General features: G+C 44.1%; 1 protein-coding gene across 2 annotated transcripts in view; it reads right to left on the reverse strand.

Moving 5' to 3' along the window:
- pdia5 (protein disulfide isomerase family A, member 5) overlaps nucleotides 1-14,458 on the reverse strand; it is a 115,574-nt gene that overhangs the window by 51,079 nt on the left and 50,037 nt on the right. For both annotated transcript variants that reach the window (XM_041201636.1, XM_041201637.1), the window contains 2 exons: nucleotides 8,279-8,349; nucleotides 7,927-8,090 (listed from right to left, as the gene is read on the reverse strand). In XM_041201636.1, coding sequence (XP_041057570.1) covers nucleotides 7,927-8,090; nucleotides 8,279-8,349 — 235 coding nt within the window. The remainder of the gene's footprint in view (nucleotides 1-7,926; nucleotides 8,091-8,278; nucleotides 8,350-14,458) is intronic.

The following is a 14,458-nucleotide window of genomic DNA, read 5'->3' on the forward strand; positions in this document are numbered from 1 at the left end:
GGCTTTGTCCTGGATGGTGTTGTGTTTCTTCTGTGGTTGGAGCTGCAATCAGCCAGGCCAATGGACAGTATTCTATCACACTCCTGACTTGAGCCTTGTAGATTGCAGACATACTTTGGGGAGTCAGGAGGGGAGTTACTTTTTACAGAATTCAGCCTCTGACCTGTGCTTGTAGCCACAGTATTTATATTGCTGGTCCAGTTCAGTTTCTGGTCAATGGTAACCCCCAGGATGTTGATAGTGGTGGATTCAGCAATGATAATGCCATTGAATGTCATGTGGAAATGGTTAGATTTTCTCTTGGAGATGGTCATTGCTTGGCACTTTTGTGGCGTAAATATTGCTTGCCACATTGTCAGCCCAAGCGTGGATACTGTCAAGGTCTTGCTGCATTTGGACATGGACTGCTTCAGTATCTGAGGAGTCGCAAATGGTGCTGAACATTGGAGGAGGAGGCAGAGACGGATCATCCACTCGGCATTTCTGGCCTAAGATTGTTGCAAGTGCTTCAGCCTCACCTTTTGCACTAATGCGCTGAGCTCCCCCATCATTGAGGATGAGAATATTTGTGGAGCCTCCTCCCCCAGTGAGTTTACTTGTCCACCACCATTCATGACTGGACATGGCAGGACTGCAGAGCTTAGACCTGATCCAACGGTTGTGGGATTGCTTAGCTCCGTCTATCACTTGCTGCTTATGCTGTTTGGCATGCAAGTAGTCCTGTTTTATAGCTTCACCAGGCTGACACCTCATTTTTAGGTATGTCTGGTGTTGCTCCTGGCATGCCCTCCAGCACCCTTAGTGTCTACACCGACTCTCTGAATGAGCAATTCACTTAGTGCCGTTTTCCCGCCTTCTCCCTGTAACACTGCACATTCTTCCTTTTGAGATAACTGTCTAGTTGCCTTTTGAATTCTTCAATTAAACCTACCTCCACCACATTCAGGCAGTGATTTCCAGACCTTAACCACTCATTGTAAAATTTTTCCTCATGTCGCTTTTGCTTCTTCTGCCAATGACTTTAAATCTGTGCTCTCTCATCCTCGATCCTTTCACCAATGGGAACAGCTTCTCCCTAGCTAATCTGCCTCAACCCCTTATGATTTTGAATACCTCTATCTAATCTCCTCTCAGCCTTCTCTTCTCCAAGGAAAACAGACCTAGCTTCTCCAATCTATCTTCATAACTGAGCTCCTCATCCCAGGAACCATGCTCAAGAATCTTTTCTACACTCACCAGTGCCTTCACATCTTTCTGAAAGTGCGCGGTCCAGAACTGAATGCAATACTCCAGCTGCGGCTGAATTAGTGTCTTATACAAGTTCAACATAACCTCCTTGCTCTTATACACTATGCCCCTATTAATAAAGCCCAGGGTACTGTATGTTTAATTACCACTCTCCTCAACCTGTTCTGCCGCCTTCAATAACTTGTGCACATATACACCCAGGTCCCTCTGCTCCTGCACCCTCTTTAGAGTTGTATCCTTTATTTTATATTGTCTTGCTATGCTCTTCCTACCAAAATGAATGGCTTCACATTTCTCTGCATTGAATGTCATCTGCCACTTGTCCATCTATTCCATCAACTTTAGACTGAATCAGGAAGAAAACTGAACCACAGAGCATAAAAGTGATGTTGTTGGAAATCTGAAACGAAAACAAAAAATCTGGAAAGGCTCAACAGGTCACTCAGGATCTGTGCAGAGAACAGTCAAGGTACAGATCCAAAACATTCACTTGTCTATTCTCTGCAGATGAAAACCAAGTCTTTCCAGAAAAAAGTGAGCCAGTCTTGTCCATGGGATAGCTGAAGATTAATCTGTAAATCCTTTGAATGTCCAAGTGTTACAATAGTCCCAACCTTTACCTAAAATACAGGAGTGTTTCTGGTTGCCATGGCTGGTGGTTCTGGAGTGGAAGAGCAATGGCACCAACTGGTGACTATTCACTGGCACAATATTCAACTGCTTAATTTCAACACATTCAAATGATTGAATCTAAAGTTGTTGGAATGTGCTGATAGGTGGTAGGTGAAGTATAATGAAGAGAAATGTGAAGCAATTTATTTAAATGACATATACTGCAATGTCCCAGCCCCATTTATCATGCTGCATACTTCATTCATATGAAAAGCTCCATATGTAATAAGGGACAGATGATCTTATGCAATGGTTTTTAGAACTTTTATTTGTCCAATGTATATATTTTTAAAAATGTGCTTATATGTTTCACTCACTTAGATCGAGGGTCTGGGTTTTGGTGGGGGGGGGGTGCGCGGTGGTACATGTTGGTTAAATGTTCATGTTGAACCAAAAATAGGCCAACATTGCACAAAAATATAAGATTGAGACTGAAACAGTTACAAAATTTCAACAGAACAAGAAAAAAGTTTAATACAAGAGCAGGTGACAAAAAAGTTCATTCATTGGACAATCTTTCACAAGCCCAGGGAACAACAAAGCTTTGCCCAAGTTGTGGAATCATAAGGGTGTTGACAAGTTAAAATTAAACATAAGCTGTCGCACTTAAAGCCCAACAAATACTGTGTTTCATAATTAAGTGATACAAGAGACAAGCTAAGGAAATAAAGGTCTTAAGCTAGTCTGGGCATAAGAACATAAGAAATAGGGGGAGTAGACTACATAGCACATCGAGCCGGCTCCACCATTCAACAGGATCATGGTCGATCTTGGACTCCAACTCCATTTCCTGCTTGCTCCCAATGTCTTCACGTCACTACGTTACCAACCATATCTTCAGGCCATGGCACAGACTGGCAAATAATTAAGGAGAGTTGCCGCCAAAGAGTCTTGGTCGACCAAGTGTCACTTGAAGATCTTTGTCATCTAACTGCAATGGTACGGACAACATTGCCAGCTGAAATGGAGGTCAACAGTGCATTGAAGTTTTCTGCCTCCCCAACTTTTCAGTCCCACATTAGGGTCAACAGCAGTGTCACCCAGCCTGCTGCCTCCATGCCTGGATCAAGGAGGTGACTAGCACACAGGTCAACATGGCCGTTCTCATCATCTTTCCATGGAATAGAGCAGAAGCATGACGTTTGCCAATTTCATCTCACTACTGCATTAAAGTACACACAAGCATTGATACCGGTTATGCAGCTATCTAGCCAGGAGGTTTCTTTCCTTCTCCGATACCAATCACTTGCTTCTGTTAACCTGACTCACCTAGTATTCCCCTCACCAATTGCTTTTCTCAAAATATAAAAAGTTGCTAAACTGATGCTTGCAAATGTAGGTGAGGAACTGCATTGTTCTGAGCCATTAGCAGCACTGGAAGACTTCTTTTCCAAGTTCACAGAAAGACACAAAGGTTAAAATGTTGACTTCAAAGCACCAAATAGGTGGAAACACAAGGTATTGTCCACCACCATTCAGGACTGGATGTGGCAGGATTGCAGATCTTAGATCTGATCTATTAGTTGCAGGATTGCTTAGCTGTCTATCCCAAGTTGCCTCTGCCATTTGGCATGAAAGCAGTCCTGTGTTGCAGCTTCACCAGGTTAGCACCTCATTTTTAGGTATGCCTGGTACTGCTCCTGGCCTCTTACCTGAACCAGGGTTGATCCTCCAGCTGGTAATGGTAGAGTGGGGGATATACCAGGCTATGAGGTTATAGTTTGTGGTTGTGTACAATTCTGTTGCTGAAGGCCCACAAAGCCATGGGTGCCCAGTTGAGTTGCTAGGTCTGTTTGAAATCTCTCACATTTAGCACAGTGGTAGTGTTACAGGATGGGGGAGGTACCCTCAATACGAAGGCAGGTCTTCATTTCCACAAGGTCAAGTGGTTACTCCTGCCAATATTGCCGTGGACAGATGCTTCAGTGGCAGGTAGATTGGTGAGGATGAGATCAAGCAGGTTTTTTCCTTCTTATTGGTTCCCTCACCACCTGAAGACCCGGTTGTGCAGCCACTTCCTTTGGGACTCCACCAGCTTGGTCAGTAATGGTGCTGAGCCACTCGAGGTCCTCCACGCCCAGCACATTGTGTCCTTATCATCCTCTGTGCTTCTTCCAATTGATGTTCAACATGAAGGAGCACTGATTCATCAGCTGAACGGGGCAGTAGGTGGTAATCAGGAGGTTTCCTTGCCCACATTTGACTACGTCATCAGGCTTCATGGGGTCCAAAGCCAATAAAGAGGACTTCCGGGGCAACACTCTCCCTAACGTATACCACTGTTGCCACCTCTAGTGGATGTGTCCTGCTGGTGGGAAAGGACATACCCAGCGACAGTGATAGTGGTGTCTGGGACATAGTCACAGTCAAAATCACACCTGACAGCAATGTCCAGCTTTTGCTCAGCTAGTCTGTGGGGCAGCTTTCCCAATTTTGGCATAAGTCCCCACATGTCTGGAAGGAGGGCTTTACAGAGTCGACAGGGCAGGGGTTGCCATTTCATTTCTGGTGCCTAGGTTGATGCTAGGCGGCCCATCTGTTTCATTTTTTTCAGCGGGTTTTGTAACGATTTGATACAACTGAGTGACTTTCTAGGCCATGTCAGAGGGCAGTTAAGAGTCTGGAGTCACATGGAGGCCAGGCCAGATAAGGACAGCAGATTTTCTTCCCTAAAGGACATTAGTGAACTAGATGGGTTTTTACAACAATCAACAATAGTTTCATGATCATTAGACTAGTTTTTAATTCAATTAATAAATCTGGAATTAAAATTCCACCAATTGCCTTGGTGGGATTTGAACCCCCATTCCCAGAGCCTAGGCCTCCGGATTACTAACCCAGTGGCATTCTCACTATGCCACCACCTCCTCTGTATGTAGCACCTTTAACATAATAAGTCTTCCAAGATGCTTTGCAGAGCACTATCAAACAAATTTCACACCGAGCTACATGAGGAAATAGGGCAGGTAAGAGATGGGTTTTTCTTTATTCATTCATGGGATGTGGGCAACGCTGGCTAGGCCAGCATTTATTGCCCATCCCTCATTGCCCTTGAGAAGGTGGTGGTGAGCTGCCTTCTTGAACCACTGCAGTCCATGTGGTGTAGGTAAGCCCATAGTAATGTTAGGGAGGGAGTTCCAGGATTTTGCCCAAGCAACAGTGAAGGAACAATGATATATTTTCAAGTCAGGATGGTGAGTGGCTGCCCTTGTCCTTCTAGATGGTAGCGGTCATGCGTTTGGAATGGTCTTGAGAGAAGCATTTTGTATTTTGTTAAGGAGCACCTTAAGAGGAGGGAGGAGGAGGGGTCTTGTGTGTGGGTGGGTGGGTGGGTGGGTGGGTGGGGGGGGGGGGGGGGGGGGGGGGGGGGGGGGGGGGGGGGGGTGGTTGCAGTGAGTTCCAGAATTTAGTGTTGAAGCAGTTGAAGGCATGTTCATCAGCAGTGGGGCAATTAAAGATGGGGATGCATAAGGGGTTAGAATTGGTGCAGTAGAAATCTGAGGGTTGTAGGAGTCTACTGAGAGAGAGAGAGAGAGAGAGAGAGAGAGAGAGAGAGATAGTGATATCTCCTTCTTTGGCTTACTGTCAATTTTTGTTTAATTACGCTTCTGTGAAGTGCCTGGAGATGCTCTACTGGGTTCAAGGTGCGATATAAATGGAAGTTGTTGTTACATTAGAGTTGGTGGGCAGATGGTCTCTGGCTGGTGTTCAAGGTTGTTTTTGGGGTTAAAGTAGAGGGTGCTTCCAGTCACATCTGGTCCAATCACACTTGGCGTATGAGTACTCAATGCAGATACTGGGGCGCAAAAGGAGACAAACCCAGGTTTCCCAGCACTGTATCCTTCACAAGACCTTCATCCCCAACCAAATTTTTTTTAAAATCCCATGTATATATTTTAAGTGCTAAGAACTTACTCCAGCCCATTCAAATTGCTCCTTAAATCACTTTCATTGTATATTCCATGAGTGCTACCATAAGCATCAGTTCGACATGATAAAACGTTTCCATCATTTAGCAGCAGAGGCAGAAAATGTCAAGTGTAGGATTTGGATTTCCTGCCAGAAGCTGCTCAGGGATTTTAATAAAACAGTTCTCTGAGCCAGCTGCAGCTCTTGGTTATGCTTTTAATAGATCAAAAAAAAATACATTGAGGTTTCTGAACAGGGTGAAACACAGTGATTGCCAAATACCAAGAGACTGAAATTTCCATACATTTTCCACAAAACCAAATGGATTAGACCGAGCCTCTTCCCTTTCCTCTTAGACGATTTAATTAAAGGTTTATAGCATTGAGGACTCACTCGTCACCCTTTGTCATCAAAATGTCAAATTAAAAGTAATTAGTTCCACCATGGTTCCTGGTGAGTGACATTGCGTCTGACAGACTCACTTACCTGCAGGCTGCCACTGGAGCAGTATTGCTGAGTGATTTGATCACAATCAAAGAGCACATCGATATCACCCTATGAACCATCAAGGACAATCAGCAGCTGGGGAAACCTTATACGGAAAGCAGCGCGGAGCTCAGTGGTGACAGACACGTTGCTGGTCAGTGTAAGTGGGGGTGGGGATGCAGGATAGTAAGTTTGTATTGGCAATTCCAATGCTCTCCTAGTTGGCCTCGCACCATGCACCACCGTCCATCAAACTGATCTCATCCAAAATCCTACTGCCTGTGTAATCTAACTCACCCAAAGACCCATTCACTCATTTCATGCTACCTTGGCTCCCAGTTCAGCAACACTTTGTCTTTAAGTTTCTCACCCTTGTTTTCAAATCTCACCAGGGCCTCACCCCTCCTTATCTCTAACATCTTCCAGCTCCAAAACCTGCCACGATATTTGCCACCCTCCAATTCTGGCCTCTTGGCACAGTCCAGATTTTCATTGCTCCACCATTGGGGCCATGCCTTCAGCTACCTAGGCCCTAAGCCCTTGAATTCCTTTCCTAAACCTCTCTTTTCTCCTTTAAGACACTCAAAACTTACCTCATTCACTAAGCTTTTGGACACCTGCCCTAACAGCTCCTTAAGTGGACAGAGGTGAGGAGAGATTTTTCCGGAAGGGTAGAGCGTCTTTGGAACTCTCTTCCTCAAAATGCAGAGTATAAAAGTATGAGGGGCATAGATAGGGTAGAAAGGAACTTTTCCCCTTAGTGGAGGGATCAATAACCAGGGGGCATAGATTTAAGGTAATGGGCAGGAGGTTTAGAGGGGATGAGAGGAAGAATTTTTTCACCCAGAGGGTGGTGGGAATCTGGAACTCGCTGCCTGAAAGGGTGGTAGAGGCAGAAACCCTCATAACATTTAAGCAGTATTTGGGTGTGCACTTGCCATGCCATGGCATACAAGGCTATGGGCCTAGTGCTGGAAAATGGGATTAGAATAGTTAGGTATTTGTTTGACGAGCGCAGACTCGATGGGCCGAAGAGCCTTTTTCTATGCTGTAGACCTCTATGACTCTATGCAGTGAAAGCAGAGTCTTTGAACATTTTTAAGGCAGAGGTAGCTAGATTTTTGATAAACAAGGGGTGAAAGGTCATTGGGGTAGGCAGGAGGTTACAATCAGATCAGCTATGATCTTATTGAATAGCAGAACAGGCTCAAGGGACTGAGTGACCTTCTCCTGCTCCTAATTCATATGTTTGTATGGACCAGTGTCACATTCTGTTTGTATAATTGCTCCTGTGAAACACCTTGGGATTATTTTACTACAACAGCAGCATTTAAAATACAAGGAGTTGTGGTTGCTGAATGGATTTCTTTAGACTTAACCATGGCATCTATGGCCCTACGGCTGAGAGGCCTGCTCAGAATCTGTAATTTCAGCAGATCACTGATCAAACACAAGCCTGAATCCACCTGCCAATCACTGCATCATCTGTGCTACTCAACCTGCCTTTTGCAGTGTTCTGCACATAAGCCTCAAGTCTTGCACACGGATTTGTTATTAAGAGAAAAATGCAGTACAATCAATGATTAATTTTGGTGGAGGCCTATAACGTACTTGTAGATCCACTCGATAATCTTGTCCTTGGTCCGCAAATGTGGAAGTGTCCATTTCTCTTCGGTGTTTTCAAAGTACTTGAGTGTTGGGAAGCCAGTGATTTGATACCTTTCTCCCAAGGACTTCTGAGTTGTCACGTCGACTGCTGCCAACACACCTGGACTCTGGGATAACAAAGCGAAACAGTAACTGGAGGATCGGAAGGGAAGTTAAAAAGGCACGTTGAAATTTTGAAAGTGGGTATAAGCAATGGCATCATTATTTCTCCTTTCTAGGTGTACTACCCCCACTAACCAATAACTCCGGTTGAAGCACCAAGTTTTAGGAACGAACACCACAAACATTTACTTACATCACTGTCGTTATTCAGCACCTCAGCGGCTTCCTCATACTCTGGCTTCATCTTTTTACAGTGACCACACCCTACAATTAGAAACAGAATGAAAACTCAATGGACTCATTTTAGAGCTTTATAACCACAACTCCACAAAACGTCACTTCAGTCAACTAAATCACCATGCAAACTCGACATCATTTCACAGCAGCCAGAAATCTAACAGGTCAGAGGGTATTACCGACCTACCAAAAGGGGCAAAAAAATGGACTGTAACAAACTGGAGTTGGAAGAGGAATGCAGTCTACAGAATCACAGTGCAAAAGAGGCCCTTCGGCCCATCGAGTCTGCACCGATACATGAGAAACACCTGACCTACCTACCTAATCCCATTTACCCACCACTTGGTCCATAGCCTTGAATGTTATGACGTGCTAAGTGCTCATCCAGGTACTTTTTAAAGAATGTGCGGCAACCCGCCTCCAACAATCTCGCAGGCAGTGCATTCCAGACCGTCACCACCCTCTGGGTAAAAAGTTTTTCTTCACATCCCCCCTAAACCTCCTGCCCCTCACCTTGAACTTATGTCCCCTTGTGACTGACCCTTCAACTAAGGCAATCTACGGTAAACAGTAGGTCAGGATGAAATAGCAGAGATCTAAGGGCTGAGGAATATTCTAGGATTAATCACCAGCAATGACAAATATTTATACAGAACTTTCCTTCAGGAGATTAATTGGAGAGGTAGAGCCCATTGTACATGGGATATGGAAGAAGATTAACTGGGCGGGGTATAATCCAAGATGAAGTACATACATGGATGGCAGAAAGAATAAGGTCAAGGGTCAAATTACATTTCCATGGTTCCGATTGTTATTTTCAGAAAAAAGGCAAAAAATAGCTAAATATTTGAATGTTTTCTCTCTCCTTTCACCATTATTTATATTCCTCTCCTAAAATCCCCCCTTAAAGATTTCTAATATTAAAAACACAAGTGTATTTCTGGTTCATGCCATTTGTTTTATGAAAAAATAAAATGTCTTTGATTTATGCAGCACCTTCCACAACCTTGGGACGTTGTAAAACGCTTTACAGGTAATAAAACGCTCTTGACATGTAGTCACTGCGGTATAGGAAATACAGCAACCAATTTGCACACAAAGTTCTCACAAGCAAAAATGCGATAAAGATCAGATAATCTGGGTATTTTTAGGTATTGATTGAGGGGTAAATATGGCCCAGGGGGATGGAGGAGAGTGAGAGAGTGCACGAGAGAGAGTGAGAGAGAGAGATGGAAGAGGAGCCCCACGGGTGCCAGCCATGGTACAGTTGGTAGTGCTCAAACCCATAATCTTTTGACTCGGGTGAAAGCCCCACTCCTGGGACTTGAAGGACAAAAATCAAAGCTGGCGCTCCAGTGGAGTACTGAGGGAGTGCTGTACTGTTGAAGGTGTTACCTTTCAGTCAAGACATTAAACAGAGATGCCCCTCTGTCCCAAGGGTGGCCATAAAAGATCCCGTGGCACTATTTCCAAGAACTGCTGGTGAATTATCCCTGGTGTCCTGCTCAATAATAATCCCTCAATCAACTTTGTAAAAAAAAAAATCTGGTCATTATCACATTGTTGTTTGTGGGAGCTTGCTTATCACAAATTGGTAATGTTTCCTGCATTACAGCCACACTTCAAAAGTTACACTGGCTGTAATGTGCTTTGGGATGTCCTGCAGTCATGATAAGCACTATATAAATTCAAGTCTTTTCTTTGCCCCTCAAAGAGGGGCAGGTCTCCATTGAGACAGATAAACAGAAGATTAGTGACACGCTTCTTCATGTCAGCTTTGGCAATAATCCAAACAGAGTAAGTCATTAAGATGCTGTTAATCAACACAATACTGATTATTGACCCTCCATAATTGACAGTCCATGAATTAAGGACAACTGGGAACTAAACGTCAACACAATGCTTAATCTCATTTCAGTAATAATTAGCCAGCCATCTCTGCCTCAGCGTTAAGCAGATAGGTTTATTTCCCAGCTATTATTTCCATGTTTAATAACTTCCTGTCATTGTGGCAATTACCAGCTGCCACCTCAGCAGTGCATACTGTCTTACTAACACACACCTGTCAACTGTTCAAATGCAGTTGAACGAATCTGGATTTAAAAACTCTTTATAAAGGGCAAGAGTGGAAGTATTTTTGGCTTGGTTTCCAAAATGCTGTATTCATCCAACAAGTTGGCAAATTAAAAATAAACCCCCCCTCCCCCATTTATATATTATCATACAGCACAGGAGGCAGCCATTCTGCCCATTTTGCCTGTGCCAGCTCCTCAAAAAAGTGATCAGTTCCACTCCCCTGCCTTTTTCCCTTTGCCCTGTGCACCTTTCCTTTTCAAGTATATATCCCTTTTGAAAAAATAACACAATTGAATCTGATTCCATTACCCTTTCAGGCAATATATTTGAGATTATAACAACTCATCACATAATTAAATTTCTCAGCCAACCCCAACTTTCATTTTCAATGATCTTAAATCCATGTTATCTAGTTACTGACTTCCCTGTCAGTGAGAAGTTTTCACCAACCTCTGCCCCACAACTGCTTTTATCACTTTCACAATTGAATGCCTATTAAATCTCCTCTTAACCCCGGACGTGGGTGCTGCTGACTAAGCCAACATTTTCATTGCCCATCTCTAATTTCCCTCGAGAAGATAATGGTGAGCCATCTTCTTGAACCACTGCAGTCCATGTGGTGTAGGTACACCCACAGTGCTCTTAGGAAGGGAGTTCCAGGATTTTGACCCAGCCACAGTGAAGGAACGGCGATGTATTTCCAAGTCAGGATGGTGTGGGGCTTGGAGAGGAACTTGCAGGTGGTCGTGCATCTGCTGCCCTTGTCCTTCTCGGTGGAAGAGGTCACGGTTTTGAAAGGTGCTGTTGAAGGAGCCTTGGCGATTACTTTGCTCAAGCAAGAGTAATCCCAGCTACTCCTGTCACCCCACAAAACTGAGTCATGTATAACCATTTATTCATGGTAACTTTCACATGGAACCAATTGCCAACTTTTTGAAAGAGGTTCACTGCCTCATCTCTGAGGAGCAAATATCTCCCCCAGGTTACAGTAAATACTCTGTAGGTTAGCTGCCATGGCCAGTAGGTTAATGTCTTCACTCAGAGGGTTATGAATTTTTGGAATTTTCTATCTCAGGGCGAAGTGGATGCTCTGTGACTGAGATCAGTGGCTCTTTAGACATTAAAGGAAATCAAGGAATATGCAGATAGGTCAGGAAAGTGCAGTTGAGATAGATCAGCCATGGTCTACTGAATGACAGAGAAGGCTCAAGGGGCTATACAGCCTACTACTGTTCCTATTTATGTTAGCAGACAAGGTGACAACAGACAGTGGGAGGAGATGGTGGCTTTGTGATAGTGGACTAGTGGGCCAGGCTAATGTTCTGGGGGGCAAGGCTTCAAATCCCACTATGGCAGCTGGTGGAATTTAAATATAATTAATAAAATCTGGGATTCAAAGCAAGCAGTCATGGTGACCATGATGTTATCATCGAGTGTTGTTAAAAACTCATCTGGTTCACTAATGCCCTTTAGGGAAGGAAATCTGCTGCCCTTACCTGGTCTGGCCTACATGTGACTCCAGACCCACAGCAATGTGGTTGACTCTCAACTGTCCTCTGAAAAGGCTTAGCATGCCACTCAGTTCAAGGGCGATTAGGGATGGGTAACAAACACTGGCCTTGCCAGCAATGCCCACATCCCATGAGAGAATAAATTTTAGAAAAAAAGAACAAAAAGCACCAAGGATTTTCCTTTCTTGAGGAGTAAATTTGTCCAGCGGCTGAGTGAGCCAAACAGACTAGGGTGGGTGTTGGGTGAGGTCCAGGACTGGCCTCGGTGGAGAACCCCACCCCACCCACCTAATTAAGCAGCCCATCAGCCCACAGAAATTCACTCTCATGGCTGGAAAATGAATAGCGTCCCACATGAGTGAGACATCGGAGGGCTAATACCGTGGTGTCTTACTAAAACAAGTAGCCATTGCCTCTGGAAAGGAAGAGAGTGGAGAAAATTAATAAGAAAAGTAAAAATTTAAACCCATCTGGCAATGTTGAACTGGCTAGGTCTTTTGTTTTTAAGAAAAGACAGAGGGGTGATCTGATAGGGTCTTTGAAATTAGTAAAAGGTTTGATATGGTAAATGTAGAGAAGATTTTGCTATTTGCAGGCCCCAGAACTAGGAGCCATGAATGTCACTAATAAATACAATAGGGAATTCAGGAGAATCTTCTTGATCCAGGGCGTGATGAGAATGTGAAACTCACTGCCACATGTACATATATAAGTACATGTGAATTAGGAGCAGGACAAGGCCATCTGGCTCCTTGAGCCTGCTCCACCATTTGGCAAGATCATGGTTGAGCTGATTGTGGCCTCAGTTCCACTTTCCTTCCTACTGTTAGGAAATAGCGACAGTATAAGTAAGTTATATTTGTATTTGTGGATGCTAGGAATGAATTTTAGCTTTAAAGTTTAAGTTTGATTTGTACTTCTGTATGCGTGTTAAGAAAAGGTCAAGTTGAGTTTTAGTTTCACTTTAAAAGGTGCCTGCATTTCTAATAAGTTTTACGACTCAAAGTTAAAGCAAACGAGAGTAGAAAAAAAACTGTTGCCTAGCAACAGGGGTCCAGAGAGACAGGACACAGACTCTGTGTCTGACATACAGAGAAACTAAAGAAACAGTAGTTTTGAGTTCAGCTTGAAGGCAGCTGCCAGGCAGAAGCAACCTAGGAGGGACAGACAGCCGGTGCCAAGCTAAAGCTGGTTGCAAGGAGCTGCCAGAGAGACACTTGAGCAAAGAGACAGATAGCAAATTCCAAGCTAAAGAAGAAAGTCCCCAAACCCAGAGGGTGAAACAGGAGAAAGCCCCAAGATGACCTTTGAGTGAAAGAGAGGACAAGGACCTGGAAAAAGTTCTGTTAAGTGAAGTTAAAAATGAGCAGAGAAAAGCCCCAAGCTTCAAGAGACGAACGCTGCAGGAAGCTGATTTAAAACAATATAAAGGCTTATGAGAGTCCAGAAGGTCCAAAGAGATGGCTCAAGGTCTGTAACTCTTTGTATGGGCATGTGAAACAGTGGTGCATTGTTAACGGCAGAGTCAGTGACAGAGAATACGTGGAGGAAAGCTTGAATGCATGCGGTGACCCAGGGGAGAGGAACATCGGAAAGAGAGTTCAAAACCCCGGAAGTGAACCTTTGCGGAAAGCGTCTGAGCAAAAGCGTTGGTTTGGGAGGAGATTCCAAGGCGAGTTCTTGGAGAGCGGAGACTAGAAATCCTCGTGTGAAAGAAAGAATTCAGTCAGACCAGTTGGCTCACGGTGTGACAAGCATCTGGAGGGAGTTGAGAAGAGATCCATAGCATCTAGTTGAGGTGGCATCTATCGCTTGGTTTCGCAGTGTGGTGTGTCTGATCACAGGTCCCCTATTGGTCTACATGGACTGTGTACTTACTGTGAACTTTAGAGTATAAGATAGCTTTTGTAACGGTGTTATCCTTACAAATCTGTATGTGAAGGTACCTGCAGCACGGATGGTCAGTGAAAACTGAAGATTATTGACAAGGTGCAGTGCCCAAATTTACTGTATTTTCACTGCCACAGTTGTGCTTGAGGAAGTGGCTTTGTGCAATGGTCCCACATCAACTGGGTGCTGCTTCGATAATAACCAAAAACACATTTCACTTGGCAACACCAACAGCCAGAAGTTATTAAACATTGAAATAATAGACAGTGAGAACCAATCCTGTCATGCCTTATCTACTTGTGGCTGTGCCAGAGTGACTTGGCCAGGTTTGATAGCACTTCTTGCTGAAATAAGATTAAGAAAAATGTGTTGCTGCTTACTTACCAATTGTCCTGATTCATGGACTGTCAATTTGTCGAGGGTCAATAACAAGTTGCGTTGATTAACAGCATTTTAGTGACTGACTGTGGCTTGCTGACAAGGCTGACTTGATGCACTGCATCACTGTTGTTATCTGTCTCTCTCTTCCTGCTGAACTGAGTTTAAACCACATAATCCCAGGGATACATACAAACCAAAGTGCAAAACGCATTGGTGGTAGCAGTCTCAGAGACCTCCTTGTGCATGCTCGATCCTTTAAGGGGGAGGGTGTCACAGAG

Source organism: Carcharodon carcharias, chromosome 12 (assembly GCF_017639515.1).
Source record: "Carcharodon carcharias isolate sCarCar2 chromosome 12, sCarCar2.pri, whole genome shotgun sequence".
Lineage (NCBI taxonomy): Eukaryota > Metazoa > Chordata > Chondrichthyes > Lamniformes > Lamnidae > Carcharodon > Carcharodon carcharias.